Source organism: Merops nubicus, unplaced genomic scaffold (genome assembly GCF_000691845.1).
Source record: "Merops nubicus isolate BGI_N331 unplaced genomic scaffold, ASM69184v1 scaffold11140, whole genome shotgun sequence".
In the NCBI taxonomy this organism is placed as follows: domain Eukaryota; kingdom Metazoa; phylum Chordata; class Aves; order Coraciiformes; family Meropidae; genus Merops; species Merops nubicus.
In genome coordinates this window covers 1-25,799 of record NW_008580939.1, presented here as the reverse complement: position 1 = coordinate 25,799, position 25,799 = coordinate 1, and the positions used below count along the sequence as shown (strand labels likewise).

General features: G+C 37.7%; 1 protein-coding gene across 1 annotated transcript in view; it reads right to left on the bottom strand.

Moving 5' to 3' along the window:
- Positions 1-24,664, bottom strand: part of GNAS (GNAS complex locus) — a 93,149-nt gene extending 68,485 nt beyond the window's left edge. The window contains exons 1-3 of the mRNA XM_008946770.1: positions 24,487-24,664; positions 22,732-22,804; positions 2,145-2,147 (exon numbers count right to left, since the gene is read on the bottom strand). Of these exons, the coding sequence (XP_008945018.1) occupies positions 2,145-2,147; positions 22,732-22,804; positions 24,487-24,664 (254 nt within the window). The remainder of the gene's footprint in view (positions 1-2,144; positions 2,148-22,731; positions 22,805-24,486) is intronic.
- Positions 24,665-25,799: the final 1,135 nt, after the last annotated feature.

Genomic DNA, 25,799 nt, shown 5'->3' with positions numbered 1-25,799 from the left:
TGAACAAGATTCGCAACAGGGAACTCAGCAGGGAAAATCTTGCACAAGTCCTAGCATCATTCTAAAAGAAGAAAAAAAAAATTCAGCAGCAAAAAGCTTGTTGGTCTAAACCAACACCTGCTTTTTGTTATGAAAGGTCCCCCCACTTCTCCGGGTGACATTCAGCCCTCTGCAAACTAACCACAATACCAAAGCTGTTCTAACGCCTCCTGAAACCTCACTGGAGTAATGCTTTCCTGGAGAGGAAGACAAAATGTTACCCTCCAGATCAGCATGTTCCAACCCTAAAGCTCTGAGGTACAATAACAGTTGCTAGGTTATATCAAAGGGTCATTCATATCAAGTTAAGGCTGCCCTCAACATAAAAGAAATAGGTACAGTTTGCTTCTGTTAATTGAATAACTGAAGTATTCACGTGTCCTGCACGTTCATGGGAAACTTTTGCGATTATTAGTCTTAAATAAGTCAAGGAAGCACAGACTTTCCTGACACAAAAGGATAAGTTAAAAATATCAGAAATCAGATTTTAAAAATATCTTATTTTTAGAAACAATACCTATGCCTCCTGACACTGTAAAATTACAGGAGGAAGTTTCGATTTCACCTTCCTTGTGCGATTGCCAGCATTTTTGAACCAGCAGTCCTACATTCTGCAGAAGTTTTCTCTGTTTTAGACACTCATAAAGTAAAAAGAGTAACAAAACAACTAAAGAAATTATGATCTTAAGAAAGGTAGTTTCTAAGTACAGCCAGATAAAACTTTATACTCATCAAAATGGAATTAAAACTGTAGTTAATAGCATAGTCCTCATATAGTTAGTAAAGTTTCAATGTAATTACAAAGATACCTCGACACACACCAAGGTACTCTCTTAACAGTCCAAGAACACTGAAATTGTTTTAACTGCAATCAAGTTTCCAAGCAAAAGAGGTCAACCACACTGAGTTTTGAAGACAGTACTGGAAAGAGGCAAAACTGCAAAGAGTCAAATTAATGCATAAAGAAATTCTCCAAAAGCTACTTGGCACCAAACCCAGTCTCAGAGGCTGCACCACACTGGTAACAAATCCGAACTCTGATCACCACTTTGCCCATGCCAGCTAGGCAGAAGAGGAAAAGTATGGCAGAGCTTGATACTCCATGTTACCACTGTAACCACCTCTGTTTGCAACCACCTGTACAAACAGTGTAGTCAAACAGGTTAAAGCAACACTCAACTGGTTTTAACTGTTCCTCCTCAGTCCTGCCTTCCCAACTGGGAAGAGACAGGAGAGAAGTGCTGCCAGCACCATGGGCAGAACAACTGCTTGGGGAAGACTACTCACCCTATGAGACATCCAACCCCCCCAACATAAAATCAATTAAAAAAGCCAAACAGAAATTGATCTTCTACATGGATTTCGTAAGATTCTATTGTCCTTTCTTCCTAGAGTGGAAGGTGATGTTCAAAAGTGAGCAAGAATAAAATATAAAAAAGTTCCTAACAGTAATACAAAGGTTTTTCTGAAAGCACGTTAGCAAGACGTATGGTCCAGAGTTCAACATGTATGAGGCAACAGCAGCCTTTGAAGTAGCACACTGATTTCTAGTATTATATTTCATATTATATGAAATATTCACTTTTAAAAAAATTTCTTTTCCAATTATTAAAAGTTTTGCACTACCAGAAGGGAAGATGATATAAGAAAAATATTTGGAAATAAACAAATATTACCAGGCAACAACAACAAAAATATCCTCACTTCCTTCCAAGCACAGATATAGTCATCATCACATTAAATGTCTTAGTGAAATTCTTCAGCCAGCACTAGGGAATATTGTTTCAGGCAACAGGTTCCATCTAACTGTTCTTCTTGCTGGCCTGACATTAGAAGACACCATCAACTAAAAGACGTCAAACATCTGTAATTTATTCCTAGCCATCTAGGGCTCTATTTATAGAAAGGTTGGGAGTCAATTTATTGAAAGAAGCATAAGTTTCTGTGCTGCTACTTCTGAAATAATTTTGGTCTGGGTTAAGTCACTCTACATAAAACTGTACTACAAGTTAAGTGATAAAACATTTTAGTAAATAAATCCCATACATTTAACAAAATTGGAAAAAAAAAAAAACAAAACAACAACCTTACCCTTCAGTACAGACGAGCTGTGGAAACGAATCTGACAACACAATACACATTTTCCTTACCTAAATATTATGTTTCCCATTATGCCCATTCACTTAAACTGTGTAGTAAGAGAACAATACTTTCTCAATTCAATTTTACAGTTCCTCAGCTGTGTCACAGCAAGCTATTTTTAGTTACAAAAAGCTAAGTAAGTACAGCATGCAGCTACGGTTTTTAGGCATCCCGTTAGGACGGACTCCTGAACTCCTCCTAAGTCAGCCCTAAACAGATGGGTGGATAAGAAAAAACTCTTCTCAGCTTCTTGTCTCATGTGACTGACAAAATCTCTTTCTGTGCCAGCTGAATCTTACAAGACAGTACTTTCTAAGCAATTTTTTTTTTTTTTAAAGTTGGCAGAGTAGTTTTTTTTCCACACAAGTTTCCCCTTATGCAGATTACTTCCCAACAAACGTTGAGAGCCTGAGTCTTTGCTCTGGTGGAGTTATTTATATTCAAATACAGCACACGTAGCTGCAGCGCATCCACAACACCATTTATTGTCTACTAAGTTCCTGTTTGTGCAAACCTAACCTGAACATACGAGGTATAAAAAGAGAAGACCTGAACAACTGCTCAGATTAACTAATAGGTTGTTGTAAATGAACACCGCCAAAATGAAAGTCTCTCCCATTTAAAATATCAATATTAAACCTCCACACATTTCAGGTAAAACACATGTATGTGTGGGGGTTTTTTTTAATCTGCTTAGGAAATGCTATTTCTGGAAGTAAAGAATGTTATTCACAGGCCACAAGCTACCATGATCCTGGATTTCCAGGGAACCACATCTTCAGTACCAGGAGGGTTCATTTAACTTGGAAGGTTCCATTTAGAACCAGGAAGGTTCACTGATGTTTTGGGCAAACTGGATCTGAATTGGCATCTTCTCTGATGCAGCACAAATTAACTGGAAAAGTTCCAAACAGCTCCAGAGAAGTCTGTAAGTCACAATGGATGCAGTGAAGAAACTTTCACTTTACTGTACTCAACATCTACATATATTTAGACTCAACCAGTAAGCAGAATGACCTTTTACTGAGCTTAAAACTGCCAATTAATTATACCTGGATAAGCACATTTATTATCATTTCCCTTGATAAAAGGGAAGTTATACTGCTGTAATTTAAGTCAAACTATGACAATGGCACAATTATCATGTCCTGGCCCTGACCTGACATTTCTAAATGGTACCAGAAAAGTGAAAGATACAATTCATACCAACAGTATATAATAAATGAGAATGTTAGACCAATATTGTATGAGAACTAATTTACTGATACTTAGTACATCACTTAGAGCATACAGTACTCTGTTGTAATTGTCCAATTACCTTAACAACATATGGTCTTTTAAACATTAATAATATTGTTTAAATAAGGAACTTATACACAGCTGAAGAAAATCTCAAGAGAATGCATATACTGCTGTAAATTATAACATTGCAAATTACTTAAACAATATTGCTTAGGCACAATTATTGATCCAACCAGCTGTTACCTCAGCTGCAAAAAAAATCTAGGGGAAGCACTGAGAAGCTGGAGACACCTTGGCTCTATCTGAACCTGACTGACCTCAGCAGTGTCCCAGCTAATGTGGAGGTTATTAACCAGGCAGCACAACTAATGTGCAAGATTTGCATTCTATTAATGGCCAATAAAATCAAAAACAGAAAACAAGAAACTTCAAATAAAAGAGGTTTCAGATTAAGCATCAATCTTTTCAAGATACAGAAGATGACATGCTGAATGTGACCTAACTTCAAAACTTGTTATGAATCTTGCTTCTTGAAGTGCCAGTGGCAGAACCTGGCAAGAAACCTGAAGAGGAATCATTGCAAATCTTTCTCTTATGCTTTTTCCCTAATCCTCCACAAGTGCCATTTCTGACACATGACACTGAACTACACAAACCATTGGTCTAACATACCATGGCATGGATTCTTAGAAATTCTCTTCCTAGAAATTTCAGCAGACCAAGATGCCACTGTGTGCTTAGTACCACAGAATTGATTAAAAACATTAAAAAGAATTTGAATCATCAGTATCTTCAAAATTCTAAAATACATTATTATTATTCAGCTATATAAAACAGACTACACGAAACATTCCTTCATTTAAATGTGAGAAGCTACTTATTAGCCAAGGGGTAAAACATAAGGTGGGGTGGAAAGGGAGAGAGTGAGAGCACGATACAAAAATAAAGCACACCTCCTCTCTCCCTCCTGCCTTAAAAATAATAATAAAAAATTAGAACAACCTGTCTCAATAAAGAGCCAAGACATTTGTGTTCAGCTTGTACTTTTTTGCAACTGACCGTTCGGAGCATCCAATAGGAATTTACTGAATGTCCCCAGCGTTGTCAAGAGTCCTGCTGGAGCTCGGCTGCACCCCCAGCCCCGGCAGCCTGTGCCATGCAACTTCCAGATACCTGCCCAGTTACTGGGAGGAGGAAGGGAAGAACGTACCCCACTTTAGTAATCACTAACACACAGCAAGACAAGGCTTTCCTCCGAACTATTTAACATATGGAATTACAAAATCTTTCTCCGCAAAATGTTGAGCAGAAAGAATCCAGGTTTATTCCCACAAGCTACAAGCCTGTATCTCCAACACATGCAAACAACATGCAGAAATGCCCTATGAATCTACTACCTGGAAATCAGATAACTTCCATCTACCTACAGCGTAACGACATCCACTGGCACCTCCTCACATTCTTTCATGCAGGAATTAAGCAAGACTTTTCAGGAGTTTAGACCAACCAACCACATATGCTGCATGTTCCATACACATCTATGAAGTGTGTGAGTCAGGTGTCTTACTTGGTTACTAGGAGTAGGTGTAGACAAAGGAAAGCTGCATTTCTGCAAAAACGTAAATCATGTAAACCTAGTCATAAACGTTTTTATGAGTAGGTTTTTTATAAACCATTGCACTCACTAGCCAATCCTCACCCTTTCTCTAGAAGCAGATTAAGTACTCAAGTAGATCCAAGGTGTGGCATCATATCAGTTTACTCTTAGCAGCAAGTTGCACTTACACAATTAGAGGGAATTCTCAATCAGCGTCATCATTCATGAAACTAGCAGCCTATGATGATGCTGAATTTTACCAAGGAATTCTGATGGAAAAAATCCCAGTGGACAACGAGTCTGAGTTGTGTAACTATTTGTTAAATCACTACAGGGAAAAAAATTAAAATAACCATTTTCACACTATATGATAATTATGCAATCCACAAGGTATGAAGGTAGCGAAAGTCTTCTGTCTTGAGCATTGTGCCTCAGAGAATACTTCCAATATTTGTCTGAGCTCACTCACTATGCACTTATCATTTCTGCATTAGCAACTGATAAAAAGGGAGAGGGGGAGAGAGTAAGTAACTGGGTAATAATTTCACCTCGGGTAATCAGCATCCATATCCAGCATTAATATTCAGGAAATGCCCCAAGTCTCAATCATTAACAATTAAGTACTACCACACCCTAGAATATTTTACTACATATCTGTATTTACATCATGAGATCCAAACTTCAAACGTAATTGCTTGTCATTTTAAAGGTCTTCTTGGAATTAAGGGAGGCTGGCAACAACAGCATATATAAACTCCACCTCTGTGCTAAGGCAACAGAAAACTGGATTAAGAAAGTTGTAGTCTCAATGTCCAACTCCTCAGTGGTTTGAAGATACATTAGGACATTTTTAAATATAAGTAACGACCTCCTGGAAGACTGAATTTAGAAAATTTAAACCTTAGAAAACTAGGGACTCCTTCTATTTAGTGATAAGCAATCCCTTACCATTTCACCTCACTTAGTATCATACATCCACTACACAATTTCCCAAAACGTTTACAGCCACACTCCCGAGCTTACACAACTCAAGTTTTCAGTGAACATTAAGCATGTGCAAATTGTGCTAGGAATCAAAACCACCCCTTGACATCCAGCATCATGCAGGAGCCCCACGTTACAAATCTGTGACAACTGCTACAGCAGACACCTGCACACATAATGAATCCTTCATGCAATGAGCTAAGGGAGGTCCAAAAAGTAGGCTGCAGGCCTTTCATGGCTGCTCCTGCACCATACAGACACTGCCCCTGCAGAGGAGAGGGGGTCCTGGACCCACATCTCGGACTGTACTCACACCCAGCTAACACTGACAACACATGAATGGCTGCTGAGTCCTTCCCTGTGGCCAAGTCCTCAAAAAGGCAGTTTCTGAACAGGGATTTAACTCATTCTCCCAGCAGCAACAGAAGTATGTGGCCACAGAAGATGCACGACAGCTGCCAAACCCCTTCACATTCACCAGCTCTGAGAGGTCCTGCAAGCTGCCTTCCACCACACCTTGATTCCTTAGCTTTCCTCAACAGAATTAACATTCAGGAGTCCAGTGACATTCAGATGTAATTCCACTGTAATAACTTTTATAATATTTTCATATTATGAAGTTTCTTAAAAAAACAAATCCAAGAAGTAGAGATTTCAATATTTAAACAGTTTATTAGCTTTCACAGTATTATTATTTTTAAAGATAATGAAGAAAAATCTGAAATAAGTCATGTATTTACTTTTGTTTTGCAAAAAAGGACATTTATTTTTGTGACAAAGGTGTTCTTCACAAAGTAATTGGATGTCTTTTCTTGGACAAAAGCTAGACAAAAAAAAGAAAAGCAACAAGCAGGTAATGAATACTACCAAATTAGATGATGTTTGCTTGAAAATCTAAAGTTTAAGGCACTGCAGCCATATTGGGTACCATTCCATATACAACTACTACACAGAGTTAACAGAATACACAGCATTTAATTGTCAAAGGTAACAATAGCTGGAGTTCAATAAATTGGTAGGATTTCAATGCAGTTTTATTACTAACTCAAACACGTCTACTGATGGGCTTATTGCTTTTTTTACAGCATTCTGCTCTCGAACTAGCAGTTTATAGTATTTACCCTTTTAAAACTATGTATACAGACAGTACATATATATATAAAAAAGGGCAACTAAGTTTACATGGTAATACTGGTGCAGCAGCTAACACATCACATATATATAGTAATTACAGACATCTTGCACAGGCAAAACTAGCTGTAAGCCTAGAGGCAAAAGACAGCTGCCAAAATCTACATATTTTATGCATTACAAAAATACATGAACTAAAACTGGTCTTCTTCTCTAAGTAGATGAGGATAAAAATACAACCACTACAAAAAGTTTTTGTATACACATCACACACACAGACTACTCTTCTATCTCTAAATTACCTGCATTAGCTGCAGTATGTCAGAAGAAATTTTAGTCCAACCCAAATAAACCTTAAATGCTGAAGGTGGTAAAAATATCACATAACACTGGTATGTTTTTTCTTTATGTTTTAACCATTTCCAAGTTAGTTCTTTTGTATGTCTTTATTAACTTAATTTATCCTTAAACCTGGGATTATCTAGTATTGGTTTTAGTCCTCACATTAAAAGCAACAAGTAACCTACCACCAGCTGACTCAAATTCACTCCAACTGCAGCTGGTGAATAAGGTGCCAGCCCTCTTCACACATACAGCAGAAAACAACAACTCTGTGGCATAAACTCCTTTGGGTCTGTGATGCAGACAACAAACATACAGATTGTAATTAAGAATGTATATAGTCTCTTAAGTAACAGCTTAAAGTATCATACTACCTTTAAAACATCTTACACTCCTACAGAAGCAGGACAGCAGGAAGTTGCCTTGCAACGATAAGCTGTGAATTTGCACGCTGAGCATTTGGGTTTTTGTGTTTATCTGCATGGTACAGAAAATGCCTCCTATATTACATTGTTTCTTCTTGTTCCTTTTATCCTGAACAATGGCAAAATGGAAGCCTCTTGACAAAAAAACATATGTGGACATCCAGTGTGTAAAGCCTGACTCAGCACAAAACACCCTGAGTACCAAGGCCTCACAAGGACATGCCTTCTACAGACACTGAAAGTGTAATCCAAAACACATCCTAGTGGTGTATAAACTGAACTAGGGGCTTGACAGTGTCTCATTTCTGACCCACTTGCAGCACATCCCTTTTTTACTGCTTTTACCAGAAGTGGGATAATTTCTAAGACCACCACCTTCAGAAGAAAGTAAAAAAAGTGGGAAGGAAATCACTAAATTGTGGCAGGGACCAATAGTCCTCCAAGCCAGAACTTGTGGGAGAGCTTCACTGAGGAACAGCTTAAAAGCACACAAGTTGTTAATTCCAGACAGACTGCAATTGAGGGAAAGTGAGTGTTCAGAGTGTCAGAACATGCTTAAAAAAACCCTCCAACTCAAATTAAGGCAATCTTCAATTCAGATACTATCTTACTTGTGTCTGCAAAAATGTTGCTCTAATCAGTCTGTGTGTAATATATATAGTTTTCTTTTTGAAATGAAGCTATCATAGAAATTTAATCTAAAAGTAGAATTATTTTCCCAAATCAGATTTTATTTTCATTACGATATCCTTTGCTGTGGGATTTTGCTGCTCAGATCATATTTCACGTGGGAGACAGAATATAAAAGCAAGCTCCATTTATTACTTTATAAGCGTTACAGCATTATCAAGTAATAAAGGACCTACACATAATCTATCATACTTCTAGTGTGGAAGGCCTTCCAGGTGATAAATATTTTAATGAAACTCAACACACTGCAGGTGCATCAGCATGAAATGAATGGATAGTGATGGCTACATTATCACCAAACACGAACAAAAATCTTCCCAAAAATCTCCCTCCAGCTGATCTGCAGTCCAACTAGAAACATGGGAAGTCAATACAGGATCAGAGAAAGAAATATATACACTAAACTATACTCCTGCCCTCCTGGGACTAAATCCTGCCCTCTGCTCTATGAAGCATAAACATAATTGTGCCTTACTCACTGGAAGGAAAAAAAAAAAAAGTCTCTATTTAATAGTCTTATGATTGCTTGATTAGTGTTTCGAAAATAAAAAGCAGTACTTAAGTGCTAAATATTATCAGCTTTTTCAGACTATCACCTCCAAACTCACCACTCCCCATTTCCTTCTCTCATAACTCTTTTCATTCATGTCATCAGAAGGCATCTTATTTTCAGCAAAAACTACTCACTACTTTTTTCTTTTTTTAAATGCTGCTGGATGTGCAGAACTACTGTTGAGGTTGCTTGGCAACTAGTGAGATGTATCAGAAAGAGAGATAAGGTCCAGAATGAATGGAATTGAAGAGAACTATATTTGGTTTCATGAAGAGATACTAATGCACTCAAACTATACCAATTTGAATTATCCACATTAAGGTGAAATTTTGCTATTTCTTTCAAAATACAGACATACATAATCACAGAGTCCCACTAAATCCATTACGCCACCTCCTCAAGCACATACATGTCTGCCTGCACAGAAGTGACTTCAGAATCAGGGCTTTTACCTGGGTTAGCAGTTTGGTACAGCAAGTAATAATCAGGTAACAGACATCTATGAAGTATTTTGAAGAATTTTAGACCAAAGAGGATGGTTGAAGACTTTAGTCTGCCTTTCAGCATATCTTAAGCCACTGTGCCTTCCCATATACTTCAGTATCAAGTTGAAATTTAAAATTAAATTAATTTTTCCTGCAGGTTGTAATTTGAAACAAGGCAAGACTGAGCACCCAAGGTTCCTGCAGTGGCAGAGACCTGATTACAAAACATCTGCCCTAATTTTTTTCAAAGAGGTCAAAAAAGCCTTATACAGCAGAAGACAGAAACACACCCAGCAGTTCCTAGCGAAAGAGTTTCTTTCTTATATCGAGCTCTGCAACTGACTTTATCTGGATCATGTGAGTCAGAATCAAGCAGTCTGGCACAAAAGAGGATCTTCTAGTATCACCTCAGACCCTGCCCACTCTTTGATGCTTTAGAAGGAAGTGAAATCAGTGACATAACACAAGCGAACTATCTAAAGGGTAAAAACCAACCCAGAAGTCAACCCCCACCTTCCCCGCCTCTGTAATGCCTGCAAGCATACACAGGACTCCAAGGTCTCAAGGCTTCAAATACCAACATAGAAGTGCATGTATCATAACGATATTCAGGGTAATAAAAGCAACAATAAAAGCCCATATCTGCAAAGGAAGTGGGTAATCTGCCATGAAGCAGGCTTTGTGCTTCCCAAGGCCAGAGTGGCCACCACAAGCATGCACACTTGAATCAGGAAAGCTGTATCTCCAGAAGCTGGACTGAAATACAATTTAAAAATAAATCTCTCCTTCCCTGAAAGAGCTAAAATGAGGCTTCCTCATCCCCAGCAAATTATTTCAACTAAAGTACCTCTAATGCTAAGGAAGTGAATCTCAGGCCTGCCTTCATTTTTAGGTGTCTTTCTCACATAGCTACCTGCACACAGCAATGAAAACACATTTGGACACCCTGCTTTTGAATCTTGTACAGCTCCTGTGGTCTCCCTTTTAAATTCTTCCCAATAATTCCACATCCTCCATGAAGTGAAGATGCCAGCATGGGAGATACTATTTTAATAACACTCATATCAGAGCTGGAAGTCCACTTTACTGTTCATGTTTCACTCTCCCTTTTTTAGGCATCCAAGCTTACATTTGTCTTTTTGCCCCCAAAAAGCATATGAAGTTAATCAACTAATTGACTTTCAAGCCCTTTTCCAATTTTACAGATACAATCTGCATTCCCACTCTCATGAGACTGCCTTGTATTCAGCTGTATTAAAAAAAAATTCTGAAAACCCACTTTATAACATGCTATTCACATCACCCTAAAAGAGTAACCTGACCTTCCCAGCATTAACTACATGGCTAGTTAGCAGAGGGGTTTCAGATCAAATCGGGCCAGCAATCTAAGGAATTATTTCATGTATGTAAGCACTAGTTCCCTGGAGGCTTTCCAAGAAGTGGTCCTACTCACTGCCTCTATTAACCCCTGCACCAAGAGCTCTCGCAGTAAGCCAGGTTTTGCATTCCTGTGATATCAGCACTGTTAGCTTCACACAATGCAACTTTTAAAAATCAAAATACACGGTGATATTACACCGAATAGCAGAATAGTTGATTTTATCAATCATAACTATAATTCTTTCCAAAAAGGCACAGATTCATTCAACAAAACCTCACTGTATGTGAAGGTAACCTGACCATTAATAATCCATACACCCTTGTTGCAATACACCGTAATAATAATAAACTAAAATTGTCCATATTTGACACCAAGCATCTGGGAAATCTCTTACTTTAAGCAGTGGAATAGATCCCCTTTTTCTAAGAATTATAAAGAAATTAAAATTTCTCATTGTTTCTCACACAGTTCCTTTGGGATTCTGGTCCACTGTTTATTCAAAAGATCCACATTCTCAGGAATGATTGTTTGCCATTCTCACAGACACCAAACTTTCTTTTCTATTTACAGCATTGTAGAGGATAAACACATACTTTTTTTTATAAGAAATAAAATATCCATAGAACATTTTTGCTTTATCATTTTACCTTCTGCATACAATAAAAAAATCTATGGCTAAACAATGTTGTTATAAATAAAATTAAGTGAAAAAAATTACTGTTTTCATATTGTCCAAAATTATCAGAATGGGACCTATTAATTTCTATTAACAAAAGAGAGATCTCAGCAGATTCCAGTTGATCCCAGAGAGAAGCATATTTTTAAAAAATTTATACTGGGACTGAATTCGGGTAACTTTCCATTTCTGTATAAGGGTAATACATCTACAATGTACCTAGTAAACTTTTTATATTTAATTAAATAATATGTGCATACTAGATATTGCTTACGGACATCATCTAAAATTATCACTTCTGCCTACTTTCCCTTCTCCCTCCCTCTTCTGAACAACTTTTTATGTTTCCAAAGTATGAATAAAATTGTGAAGAAAAAAGCCAGAGAGCATGTTGCCTACTTAATTTCCAATTGCTTTTTCTGACTCCCTACAATTGTGCAAAATAAGCAGAAATGCTTTAGTAAAGTCAGGTTTTTTTACTTCTTTCTAGGCCCTTATTTTCCAGCAATGTCAAAAAGATACTGAGGTAACAAAACACTATGAAGTTCTTCAGTGGTAAACATACGGAAAGTAAACCTCTGACTGCACAAGATGAAATTATGTAGAGTGAAGATTGGCCAGTTAAGGAGGCAAAACACAGCAGCAGGACGGAGCACCCCAAGTTCCTAATGGTTTGGTGAAAATAGTAGCCCAGTGACACAGTTCTTCCCATTTTCAATTCAAGAAACTTAAAAGCAAAACAGTTACATTTGCAATTTTTAATTGTCTTGTGTGTAGGTTATGGAACATATTTTTACCTACAATGTTTAGCACAAGCCAAATGTGTTCCTATGAGTAACTATTCTGAAACAACATTAATCATTTTTACACACCAAAAGTAAGAGGCTGCATCTAATTTACAGGCATCTGTTTTAGCATGCTTCAAAACCCAGTACTGAAAATTCAGTGACTCCCTACACTATAGAAACCTAACAACAAAAAAAACCCAAACAACCACATACAGGAAATCTTCCAGAAAGTTGTAGAACATGCTTGCTGCAAAACACATTGAGACAAAGTATTAGAAAACTTAAAATTCTTACTGACACTAACTTCTGCAACTGTTTGTCAAATATTTGTAAGTACAGAAAGCGTAAGCCAGGACAGAACTAGAGCTGCTCTTCCTGACCTGCATACGGATTCAAGGCTTCTACAGTAGCCTGGGTCAGAATATTATTAGTTTTACTGAGAACTCTGAGTACTTAACTGAGCCCTTCTCCTTTCAGTTTTCTCACTTGTTTAAAGTGGAACAAAAATCTCCTCAGCTTTGCATTGTGCTTATAGTATTTTTCATGAATAATGCAGTGCTATGATTATTTTCTCATTTCAGAAAACAAAAAAAAATTTAAGTGAAATGTATTTAATAAAATATTTTTGGAAAATGTTTATGTCCTCATGGTTATTATATACTACTTATTTTAAAATCTATAACTGCAAATTTTCTTCTTAAATGGTCTTAAACCGTTAAAAGCAACACAAAATATGTGAAGCTATGGCAATGACTGTTATGCAATTAAATTAAAATTCATGAAAACAATTAGCTTTATTTTTCTACAGAAATGCCACATTAAATCAAATTTAGCTTGCATATTTATAAGTTATTTCAGGTTATTATCAGGTTTAAAACAGGTATTACAGTTTTCTGAACTTACTGTGCTAATGTCCCACGACACATCTTTTAACTATTAAAAAAAAATCAAGCAAAATATGAGGAAAGAATCCTTTCTCTTTACTAATTTAAGGATGAAACCTGCTTCACTGATACCCATTTCCTTGCAACATTTTCTAATTAATACGAGGACTTGTATTACATAGATGATTACATTGGCAAAACAGAATAAAAATGTCTTAACATGAAGGAAGCCAAAGCCTATCTTTGCATGCAGACCTATAGAGAAGAAGAGGGTGTTTAAATGACAATGATTAAGGCAATAGTAAATCCCCCAGCTAGCTCTGAAGTTGCCACTCAAGGCTAAATTTAACATCTACTGGGACTACACTAAACCTCAGAAGGAAACACTGCACACCTCTGCCTTCCTCATTAGTTCACCCACCACTCTTGGGAGGCTACAAGGGTCCAGCTGGGAGAGGTGATTATTTTCTGGTGCTTTAACTAAAAGGACAAGTGAACACAATGACTTATTAAATAGCCCTTTAGAGAATACAGTCAGCAACAGGTAGCTAATAGAGAAGGTCACAAGCCTTCCCATACTTTTGTAATAGCAAACACCTTAGAACATCTTATCAAGACATTCTACTGTTACAGTCCTCAAAATGTGGAAAATTTTGCCACTAAGCTGTCAAAACCATCCCTCAATGTATGACTGTTCCTAAGCAAGACCATCTGTAAACAAGTAATTCTAATGAACTGCTATATTAGAGTACAGTTGCAGAAATAACTATTAAAAAAAAAAGCCATTGAAGATGCACTGTGTTCTAAACACTCTTACATTTACTAGGAACTCAAGATTCAATTTTCAAAGTAAAATGGAGTGCATATTATTTTCAACATCAGCACTCAAGTTAAAATTTAAGGAGAGAAAAGCAGACAAACACCCCATCAGTGGAAACTCCTTTATTTCAACTTGAGAGCTTTGAATGACCAAGACTAAGCTGAACAATTTCTGTACCTCAGCTCTTCATCAGAGACGGGACTTGGGTAGCCCTAATATACAAACACATGATATATCTAAAAATAAAGAGAGAGACAAATTTGCCTGCTGGATTATACTTCAAAGCATTAGCTATGCCTGTCTTGATCTAGAAGACGCTTGGGAAGGATGCTTACAAATCTGGGACAAGAGTAATATTTTTAAATTTAAAAAAAAAAGCCCTCAGAATCCCACAAACCTGCTCCCTCAGCCCAAGAGAAGAGAAACAACAGGACACATCTTTGCTCTCACTGAACCCACAGAGACCATGACAATGCAGGAAGAAGCAGCCCAAGAAACAGAAACGAGAAATAACACTTGTATCTAGATTGCTAGAAGGAGCTGAGAAAGGCACATCATTTATTATTAACAAATTATATCTTAGGGGACAAACATACTAGGTTTTTACATAATGAAATTGCAAAAGTTTCCCCAGCTGGAACAATAGGCAACAGATAAAACATAGCTATATAATGAAGTGAGGGCAATCTTCAGGGACTGCAATAATGTGAAGGTATAGTTTTTATACCAGAAAGGTAACCTTCCATGAGCTTGAGGTGATAAAAAGTATGCTGTTAATATATAAAATAATTCAAGCCTCCCTCTGGATAAATCAGTAGAAGCATTTTTTTAATTGGGAAATCCATAGTACTGTCCAGTACACCCATCCAAAATATATGAGGCTAGAAGAAATCCAGCAAGATAGAACAAAAGAAAATTCTTCATGTGGTACTGATTCTGTAACACCAGCTAGTTTAAGAAGAGTTGGGGAAAACCTGATACACAGGTTCTTTCTCAGGAAGGACACTGAATTGCTGAATATAGATATGTATTTAATGTTCTCCATACAGAGTTGTATTTTTGAAGTTATCTGAAGTTTGTTGATGGTATTTAATATAGTTTGTAATTTATTAAAGAACAAGTTAAACAGTATATTATACATTGGCTTACACTAGTAGATGTTTGCTTAAGATAAGAAAATGGAGAAAAACACACCACTTCCACTTTAACTCATGAATGCGCAGAGTGATAAAAAAATGCAAAAAATGTGAAGTGACTTGAGAAGAAGTAGGACCTTTTTTAGCTGTCTTTTCTCAGTCTCACTAACTTCAATCAAACTTGAAGAAGTGTTGCTGTTGCAAAGATTCATTTCCAGAAATGACAATCAGAGGCTGATTAGAAGAGACATAAAAATTACTGCTCCAATGAGAAAAAGCAGGAAGAGTTCACGTGGATCTACACTAGACTCAGCACATGCTGACCTTGTCCAGGTAGGAGGAAAAGCAGAAAAAAAGGAAGATAAAGGACAGGACGATTCAGGAGTATTGAGAGGTCACTGTTGCAGGAACATCAGGGCCATGGACTAGAACAAAGACTGCACTCGTTGGAGAGAACAGGAGATACTTGGAAAGCAACAGGTCCTGAGAGGAGGAACTTCAGATACTGTAGGGGACTGGGACAACTGCAGAAAAGATTCATGAGACACAGAACAAGTTACAGGTATCAGACTTCATTAGCTCAGCTACCCACAGAAACGTTTATTTTCTGTTTTGAGAAGGTAAAAGGAAATCTGCAATTTTTGTAACACATTTTCTTGTTTTTATCAAAACTAATGGGTAAAATCCCACATCTACCATCAGAAGTCAAAATACTCCCAGACCCATTCACAACGTTTTTGACACACTTAAGTCTTAAGCTCTGTCTCTCTCTTTTGCTTCTCAGATTACATCGCTCATGCTTATTCCACTATTCATAGTTATTTGCCCTCTAAGCTCTCTACAACCTTAACTATAAAGCTTTCTATTAGTTTGATAGCTGTCTCTGCATACTTTAAGAGCTTTTGTGAAATTCAAACCTCAAAACAAATTAAACTACTGCCATATTTTTGGGCAGTCCCTTTACATGCCAAATCATGTCTGCACCATGCGCAAACTTAGCTTAAGGGATGAATTTACCGTTGGGTTTTCTGGCTTTTTTTGTTTTGTTTTGTTTGTTTTTTTAAAATCAGGAAACTGAAATATTTAACTCAAAGCACAAATGTCAAGTTGCAAGGCCAGGAACAATAATTCAGAGGACAGAGAGCTCTCAGTATAACATAACACTAGTAATTCAAATCTTGCTTTGCCAGGAGAATTCAGTGTTTCCCAGCAGCCAGCCAATGTAGATGAGATGCATGCTCTGCTATGAGCAACACCTTGTTTACCACACAATTATAAAAGCAAAGACTTTTTTCAGATTCTATTCTTGCTTTCCTTCTTTTACCTAAGTAAGAGTTTCTTGAAAAAAGCAAGCACACAAACCTGGCAGTTGAAAATAAAGCATACTGTAAAAATGAAAGTCTGTGCTTTCTTTCAATACTATGTTGTCATCTCTCCACTTATGGTTAGCCTGAGCCTACCACGAGCATCTAAAACCAGATAGAATTATCCAGCTTTTAAACCTCTGAGATTCCTCTATGCATTGGTTTGCTGTAATACTTTCAGGAACATAGATAATTCCACATTCTGAAAAAAGAAGTTTCATTTCACTTGCATATGGCAATATTTTAATGGCTTGATTTCAGAATGCCTCTGTCTGACCAAAGTGAAGGAGTTACTCCATTGCCTGTTAGAAGACTCAGCACTACAGTATGGTAATACTCTTTGCCAAATAAGGACCAGTGTAGGTATTATAAACTAGCAGAATTTTCTGAAAACTCAACTTGCAGTATTTAAAAACAGACCTGAGTAGTGCATGTTAAAGCAAAACATTTGCACGTTTCTAACGAAGAATGTCTTGTATCTTGAGGCAAGATATCACAAGAAACTTAAAAAGACAAACAACAAACACAACAGAAATTGGAAGCTTTTTTTTCTTTTTCCTTTATACATACTAAAACATTAATGCTGCTTCATTGAGATCAGGTTTACTTTTTCATGGAATGGAATTTTCCTCTTTGTAGAAATAAGTTTTTTTCAAAGAAAAGGTAATTTCAAGCACATAAACACAACATCCGATACCCTAAAAATTATGGAATTTCTTGTTTGCTTAGGTTGCTGAACATCTCCATGTATTACCTCCCATTTCTTTCAAATTAATGGAAGTTGTATTTAACTTGCATAAATTTTTACAAGCTACATGTGGTATTCAGCTCTTAATGATAATATTTATTTGCTGTTGGTAAAGTGTCTTTTGACAAAACTCAGTTACACAACTATGCCAGTTCTTATGACAAGACCTAACAGACCAAAATACATATCCTGCTCCACTCTCTGCCCACATCTTCACTTTGTTTCATGGCACAAATTTTGATGAAAACCCCTACCTAATTGTTCAGTGGGGATGGAACTTTTCTTATTTTGAAAAGACACATACACAAAAATTTTCCAGCACAGTAACACCTCGCCTGTGCCTAGAACAGGAGCTGAGAAAAAACAAAACAAAACAGCTTTCTGCCTCAAATCTGTACATGTCTCCTGATACACATTGTGATGCAAAGAAAGAAAGAAGGCTGGGAGGGAAATCACACACACCAAGCCACCCCCCTCCAATTTGCAATGTTACTCAAACATCAGAAAAAAAAAAATTGTTGCCAGTAGAGTAAAATACACAAAAATCAGTTTGTTTCTTGGCAAGGAACTGATGTGACCACTCTAAAAGCATGGTAGTGGTACACAGATCAAAAGGAACTGTAAACAGAGCAATAACGTTTGTGCATATAAACTACTATTAGCCATTAGGAGAGAATTTATTATTTTAAAAAAAACTTAGTTAAAAATATTATACCTTTTTCCTCACTCATAACGTTAACTTCCCTTCCATAAAATCACACACACCAAATTTAGAAAACAAAACACAGTATCATACAGCAGAAGAGTAAATTCTCCGAGGGAGAAGTCATTTCAGTCACAAAAGAGCCTGACACCGATCAATGTGACTAGGTAACTTCTACTAGTTTACATGAACTAGTGGTGGTACTGCAGTTCAACTTTTCATGGACAAGATGTATAAAGAAAAGATTAGAAAGCATTGATGATTACTCTTCCTTCCTCACAAAGTTCTAAATCTAGGTGAGAAAACTTAAGAGGGTGACTTGCCTTTCTTAACTTCCCCAATAAGAGAAAGTCACTTTTAAAAAGTACAAGACAAATGTAAGTGTATTTGTCACCTAAGTCTAGAAAATAAAGCTATTCAGTTCTGCTTCTGCCATCATCACTAACAAATTTGATTAATATACAAACCCCTATTCAACAATTCAACATACTGGTTTAAGAAATAGCAACATCATTAGACAACATCGTTTGGGAAACTGAGGCTGAGAAGTGTTACTTGAAATTCCCTCTAACATCAAGACTTCCTGAATCATAAATACTATGCAAACTTACTAATCACATAGACACATTCCCCTTATTTGTCAATCGTTGTCATGGATTTTTTTAAGTCACATTTCAACAATTTAGTTATATCTAAATATTTCTGCTTCTCCCAGTTTTTCCCATTTCACTCTTTGACACTTCAAAATTGTCTATCACCCTTGCCAATCTCCCGCTTCCTAAAACTGCACATGACAATGTCTCTCTCCTTTGAGTCTGTCAGTCAAACCCACAGTGATCACAGAGGGGAAAGAAGACTTTAAAAAAAAAAAAAAGTAGTGAAAGGCCGTCATCTTATAAGCAAAGACCCCCTGCCTCAAGATATCACAGGAAAGTTAATTTTTTTCCTCTTCAACCTGTACTATACATTTACATTAATTCTTCCAACTACATTCCTTATTTCCCATCCTCCCTTTCCCATTTTTAATCCTTTCTGGTTCATAAAGATTGGCATCTGAATTTCTGCATGGTCAAAGAGTGAAGCTAAAACCTTCTGTTTATCAGTGGATGCTCACAAAATGCAACAGCACAGACCTACTCCTCTGAAGGGCCGTGTGAAGCGACAGATGAAGTGCTGAGGAGAGAGGGAAGGAAAGGAAGGGAAGTCACAGGCTTCCTGCTATTACAAACCAAATTTAAACCTCTTCGACATCACAAGGGGCTCTGCTGTTGGCAGCAGTGCAAAGGAAAATTCAGCTGATATGGAGTCCTCATTATGCTAAAGGCAGCTCTTCCATGTCATAGATGAGGAGCACTGGAAGCATACTGTGGGGAAGCCACACTCCTGTTATTTACAAAATTGCTGTAGGAAGGTGTTAGTTGACAGCAAAGCCAACTGAAGCCATCCTGTGAGAGCTGGAAGCAGAGCTCAGCCTTCAAAAAACTCCATCTGGAAAAACCTGTGATGTAGAACACGTCTTGCTTCTCCAATATTCTACTCCACTCACTAATGCCACAGTGCAGTTACTTGCCACACACCACCTTCACAACAGGAATAAACCCAGTGAAGATAGTTCTTCTCTAACACCACTACAAATTATAAAAGGAACACTGAAAAAATTTTAAGCAGCCTAACTGTAGTTAACTTAGCTAGAAATCTAACCACCTTCAAATTCACCTCAGGATTGTTAACTATTAAGCACATTAATTACCTGGAACACTTGATTCCATACAGCTCCTCAAATAATTAATTAGTTGAAGAGATGGAGGATGGGAGTCCCAGAGGAAATTCTCCTAGTTTTGTAGAAGTACATAGATTTCACCTTGTTAAATGCTACAACAATTCACCTAAACGAACATGACAACTGTCCCTTTATTTAAGAGCAGAATCCTAAAAACAAAACAAATAAAAAGTCCTCACACTCAGTGAAAGAAGCTAGTGCATTTAGCACTGGATATCTTCCTTGGTCACCAGAAATTGAGTATTTGAGTAATATTAAATAAAAGCTTTTGATTCATTTGTTCGTAGCACATTAGACATCTTCCGTAACCAGGACCCTTTCTGCTTCAAACATCAACTACCACAGGGCAACCAAAGCAAAGGCAAACAAGTTTGAAACTGTATTTCTTTCAAGCTACATGAATAAGCCATACTAACAGAAGTAACTCAAAACTACTGTTAGGTACATGGACACTAACATTAAAAAGGTGTCTCTTCATCTCTAGCGTATTACAATTTTCACAACCTATCTACTGTTATTGATCAGATCAACTGTAATGTTGTATACAAATGTTTATATTCTAGAACAACTGATCAGAACACTTAGAGAAGTAATGCTTTACTTTTCCTATTCTTCCAAAAGAACTCCATGCTATCGCTCTCATCAGCTGAACCCCATATCATTTTTCTACAAGTTAAGTAGGGCAGAAAGGGAATGAATCTGGCAAAAAGGTGGGGAAAGCAAAATGCAGGGAGCAGTAAGCTACTTGGAAAAAAATACAAGTTACTTAAGGACTAATGTGTAACTTGCAAGAATTGCAAACCACTGAAAAAGAGCATTCTCCCCCCGACAGTGTATATTTTGATCTACTGATTATTTTTGGCAACAAACCCCTAAAACTAGATGCATTATAACTTACTTCTTGTACATTTTGTATGTACACCACTCTTTTGACTTTTATGCACTTGGATATTCCAATACATACTACTCACAAAAGGACGGGCACAAAGCACTGATGGCATGACAATTTACCATGGGATGGACAAACTATGGATCCTCCCCTGCTATTCACACGTAGCTCTCAACCTGAGGTATGCTACATGATTGGCAGCAGGGCTGTGAGGTAACCTAAATCCCTTGCTATGAGAAAGCAGAAGCCAGCAGAGGCTGCTGAGGCCAAATTTGCCACGTTGCCCTGAACCCTGCTGCACGCGCAGCTCAGCCCCAGCTCACCACACAGAAGCACGATCCTCGAGGAACGCGCTGGTGCTGCAAATCCTGGAGCGTGTCCCAGGCCCTCCCCAGCTCTGCAGGTTTTGTATAACGGGTCTCTGGGCTCCCAGTTCCACACAAATCTGGGTTTGCAGCTTGCAGGGTTGAAGCTATCTACTCATGCAATGCACCACTCATTACAAAACAGCAGCAGCTCCGTAAGAGTATCTGTATGCTTAGAGAACTTAGAAGAACTGTGTTGGTTAAATGGATTGGTAGTTTTAACGGTGCCAGGGATCCTTGGCTTCCACTTTCCCTGATGAACTTCTCACTTAGCACCTACCGTTGAGAGCTGCTATATCAAAGTCAACTCATGCAAAACCTGTATGTCACGCAAGCCTTTTAGGAGGTCTTCAGTAACAAGAGCAGCCAAAATAACAGAGACAACTCAGTAGTAATAGGATGCAGGACTACACACTTCTGAAGAAGAGTTGTCTTGGATGAAGAAAATATTCCTTATAAAAAGGAGCTACAAACATGTAGCACAGAATGTAATTTATTATGAATCAGTCTGAACTTTCTTCCAACAGGCTGTGTACCTTATCCCGAACTAGCATTTGGGGATTAGGAAGAAGTATTGTCCAGGCTCCTTGGCTAAACTTTTAGCTTAGAAATTCTTACTAAAGAATTAACTACTGAAAGGCTAGTGAAAGCTTAATCTTCTCCAAAACACAGGATTCACAAACTAGATGATAATACTAGTAGAAGCTAGAGGATACCAAAACAACAACACTACGTTTGGAAATGAAGAATATAAAACAAGTAGTACACTCTACAAAAAATTAAACTCCAAGAATAAGCTCTGAAATACCACACCTTAATTCAATTAGAATTAATTTAGCAGGTTTTGGTACACACACACAGACACATGAGTAAACTAACAAGCAAAAGAATCTCCTCCTACTCTCTAGCAAGGTTAGATGAAAAGTTAGCAATCACAAATCTTTCTCAGACAAAAAAAAATACACTGTCAGTTTCCCTATCCTAATACCATTCCCATCCTCACAACTACCAAATAATTGAACAGATTTTAAGTGTAAACAAAAAAAGCTTTTAGAAACATTATTTAACACAAAGATCCAGACAAGCAAACAACAGACAAAAAAAGAAATCTGACCTATTACGCCCGAAACTCATAGTAGTCTCATTCTGTGAGGAAACAAAGCCTTACTTACTCTAAATAAAGAAAATTGCATTCATTTTGTACATTGACAGGAGGTATGTTTACAGCAGTAGGAATCAATCTGCTACAGCAGAGGTAAATCAGTGTCAGCCATGTTGGGAAAGAAACTGCAGCTTAAGAAAAACACCAGCAAAACTTAAGCCTTAATCAAATCAGCTATACTGAACCTAGATACAAATAATTTTATCCTGTTAGCTCTTACTCATTAGCGGTGCACAACTTCAAGTTAACTTCTATTAATCTGATCTAAAAATACACATCCAAATTCTAGAGACAGTGAAACAGTAGCAAGAAAAAAATATAGCAAGATATAAAACAACAGCAACGACTACCATGCAGGCCACCGACATAAAATAGGTTGTAAAGTGAAAAAGCAAATGCACTTACTCAGCATTAAATCCATTCACATGCAAGATCCTCATCTGTTTGACTATTGTGCTTTTACCAGACTCACCAGCACCTAGAAAATGAAAGTAAATAAATTTCAGAAGGAAGCATGAGTGAAGGGACACAGTAGAATTTTTTTCTTCAGGTTAAAATAAGAAAAGTTGGTTTTCTCAGTGCAACAGTGAAAAGTGAAAGAAAAAGAAATCATCGCCACTGGAAACTTCAGTTGTAGCTAAATATAAATGCCCAGCTAAGTCATGTGTCAGATCTGAATCTTGGATCATCTCACTGTCCATTTTTCCAGTGTCAATGTTAAAAGCAGACTGCAGGGTTTGGAAAGAAAAAAGGACAACTTCAACATTTTATAGAGAGCAAGACAAGAACTGTCAAATTCTGCTTGCCTTGTCACCACTATCGGATGGAGAGAAAGACTGGCTGAAATCCACATTAAACTGAAGCGTTTCTCATAGATCCTTAAAATATTCTAAGTTTGGTTGCAGTTAACATCACCTAGTCAAAAGACAGTAACTTAAATCACACGAAATAATATATGTAGATATTCTCATCTGAAAAAGGAAGGCATCCCTTTAAGCCTCCACCCACAAAGCTACAGAAACATCCTTCTCTAATTTGTGTCTTGTAAGCAACCTCCCACCCTCCCTGCATGTTCCAAATCAGTCACATAGGCAATGAGACGCACAGACCCCCTTTTGTGGCTGCATGCTCCCGAGCACCCCCCGCGGCTCTCCTCCCTCATATACCTGCAGGACAGAAAAACCACTCCACTTTACTCCAGTTTCCATAAGGAGATGTATGCTATTTCTGCTGTGTTGCACGGATGCCAGCGCACAGGGCAACCCATCTGCCTATAGTACCCATTTTTCCATGTGCACTAAAACGACTCAAACAGCAGCATTTACCTGAGCTACTCCACGTTGCCAGAGCGGTAGTTTTTTATTTAAAGCAAACATCTTTTTGCAAGAGTAGTATCATAACCTGGCAAAATTTAGAGATTCCCCTTCTCATCTCCATTTTTCTTTGTTTACTCCTCATTAGCTTATGTCTCAACAATAGAAAACGTTTGTCTGTAGCAGAATGGGCGCAGAGATACAGTTTGTATTTATAGGATGCCAGGCCTCTGCTAGCACACTGACAGCACATGCCTCCATTTTGAGCCTCATGTTCAAAACTGCATTTTAGCAGTTTTATTTCAAAGTTCACTTTCTGGCAAATGCTTTCTCCCTCCCTTTCCTTCTCCCTCATGAACTCCAAATAGTCCTGCTCTTCTCTCCATAAAACCTGCTTGCATGTTTCACCACCTTAACATCAGAGCCTTACTCCTTTCTCCTCTCCTTGCCCACTGATGCTCTGCAAGCATTTAGAGAGCAGTTTTGAGCTACCACTCTTTATGCAAATGCCGTTTCTCCCTTAAACTACTATTTTACAACACATACACTCTGCTTCTTCAGGCATACTGGATCATGCAATAAAGACAGATGGCAAAACTAATCAGGAATGAGTCTCTCTGGTTAAGACAGAGACTAGGTCCTCTTCACAACTAAAAATTACTCAGGAATAGCAGTATATCCTGTAGTCAGTCACCTTCCGAATAATTAATAACAAAATTTCAGCGGTACCTTCAAATCTAATATTTATAAGCACTAGGACCTAAAATATTTATTTTACTTAGGCCAATATCTGGGGCAGACAGTTGTTGCATTTGCTAGAAACGCACAGAGCTTGGTACCGACATACCTGGCTTCTCTGGATCAGATACAACACGAGTGAACCAAAACGAAGTATAATACCTTAACCTCAGAATAGGTCTATTCTGTACTTGGCTAATCATTACAGCCTTATTCTTACCAACAACAAGACACACATTTAACTTCACCACCAAGGAGAGTTCCGTAATTTCAGTGAGAGAGCTCATGGCAGAAGGGGTGAGCATGTGTACAGTGGTGGGGCCTACAAAAGCAGTACAAACTTCTTTGTTGTTACTTGAATATGATGGGGAAAATATTAAGAATACTTTCCAAGTACTTGATTTTTTATTTCACGTGTCTTCTAAAGTAAACATAAGAGTAACAAGGCCGTGAGTTTTTTCATTTTTTTACCAGCTAGTTTGTTATAGACTGTCTACAATTTGTGACAGCTACTATTAGAAACTGCAACAGCTGAACTATCATTTTAAAACACATGCACACAGATGACCTTACAACCTTCTTTAAAACACCCACAAATTTTTATTTACAAGTATCTAAACTATTTTTCAATCACCAAAGCTAAAGAAAACAGACGGAAAACCCAAATGAGACCATCATGTTTCTGTTTTCTGAAATTCTGCCACTTAGGAAAGTAACCTATCTGATGAGAAATGCTTCCTAAGTATCCATGTAATGCTCAGCCTGAAATCTGGAATTTCAAGAAATTTCCCAAGAACTGAAGTCCAAATCATCCTGTTAGAACACTTCTGTTGGAGCCCTGGCACACTCCACCACACCACAGGTGCTGCTGGAGTCCCAGTCACTCTCCATTTATGCTAACTTTAAATTAGTATTTGAAAGACTTTACTGGTAAGAATACACTTTCAAATGCACAAACTTCAAAAGTTTTTTGTTTCCCCCGCCCCCTTCGTGTTGTTTCACACCAGAACTGAGTCACCTTACTGAGGCCTAGCCTCTGCTCCATGCTAAAACCCCTGCACAACGTGCACAAGCCATCCCTCTGTGTGAACCAAAATCTCTTGGAATTATATCTTATTTTAAAATGCTACTTTAGAAGACTTTCGAATAATAAGTCTGACAAACAATTTTTTGTTCTGATAATGATTTCTGGACCTTCCCCTTCCCTGAAGTGACCACCTGCATTTCTAAACGTATCTCCTGAAAAACATGACACATGCAGGTAATCTAAATGAACCACTGAAGCAGTACCTCAAATCGAGCTACGAACGTGTGTCCGTTCCCCCTCCACACGCGCGGCACATTAATTGATGGTGCGACAGAAGCGAGCCCAGAATGCCCGCCGGGGCACAGAGAACGTGTCCGCGACCCGCGGACTACCAG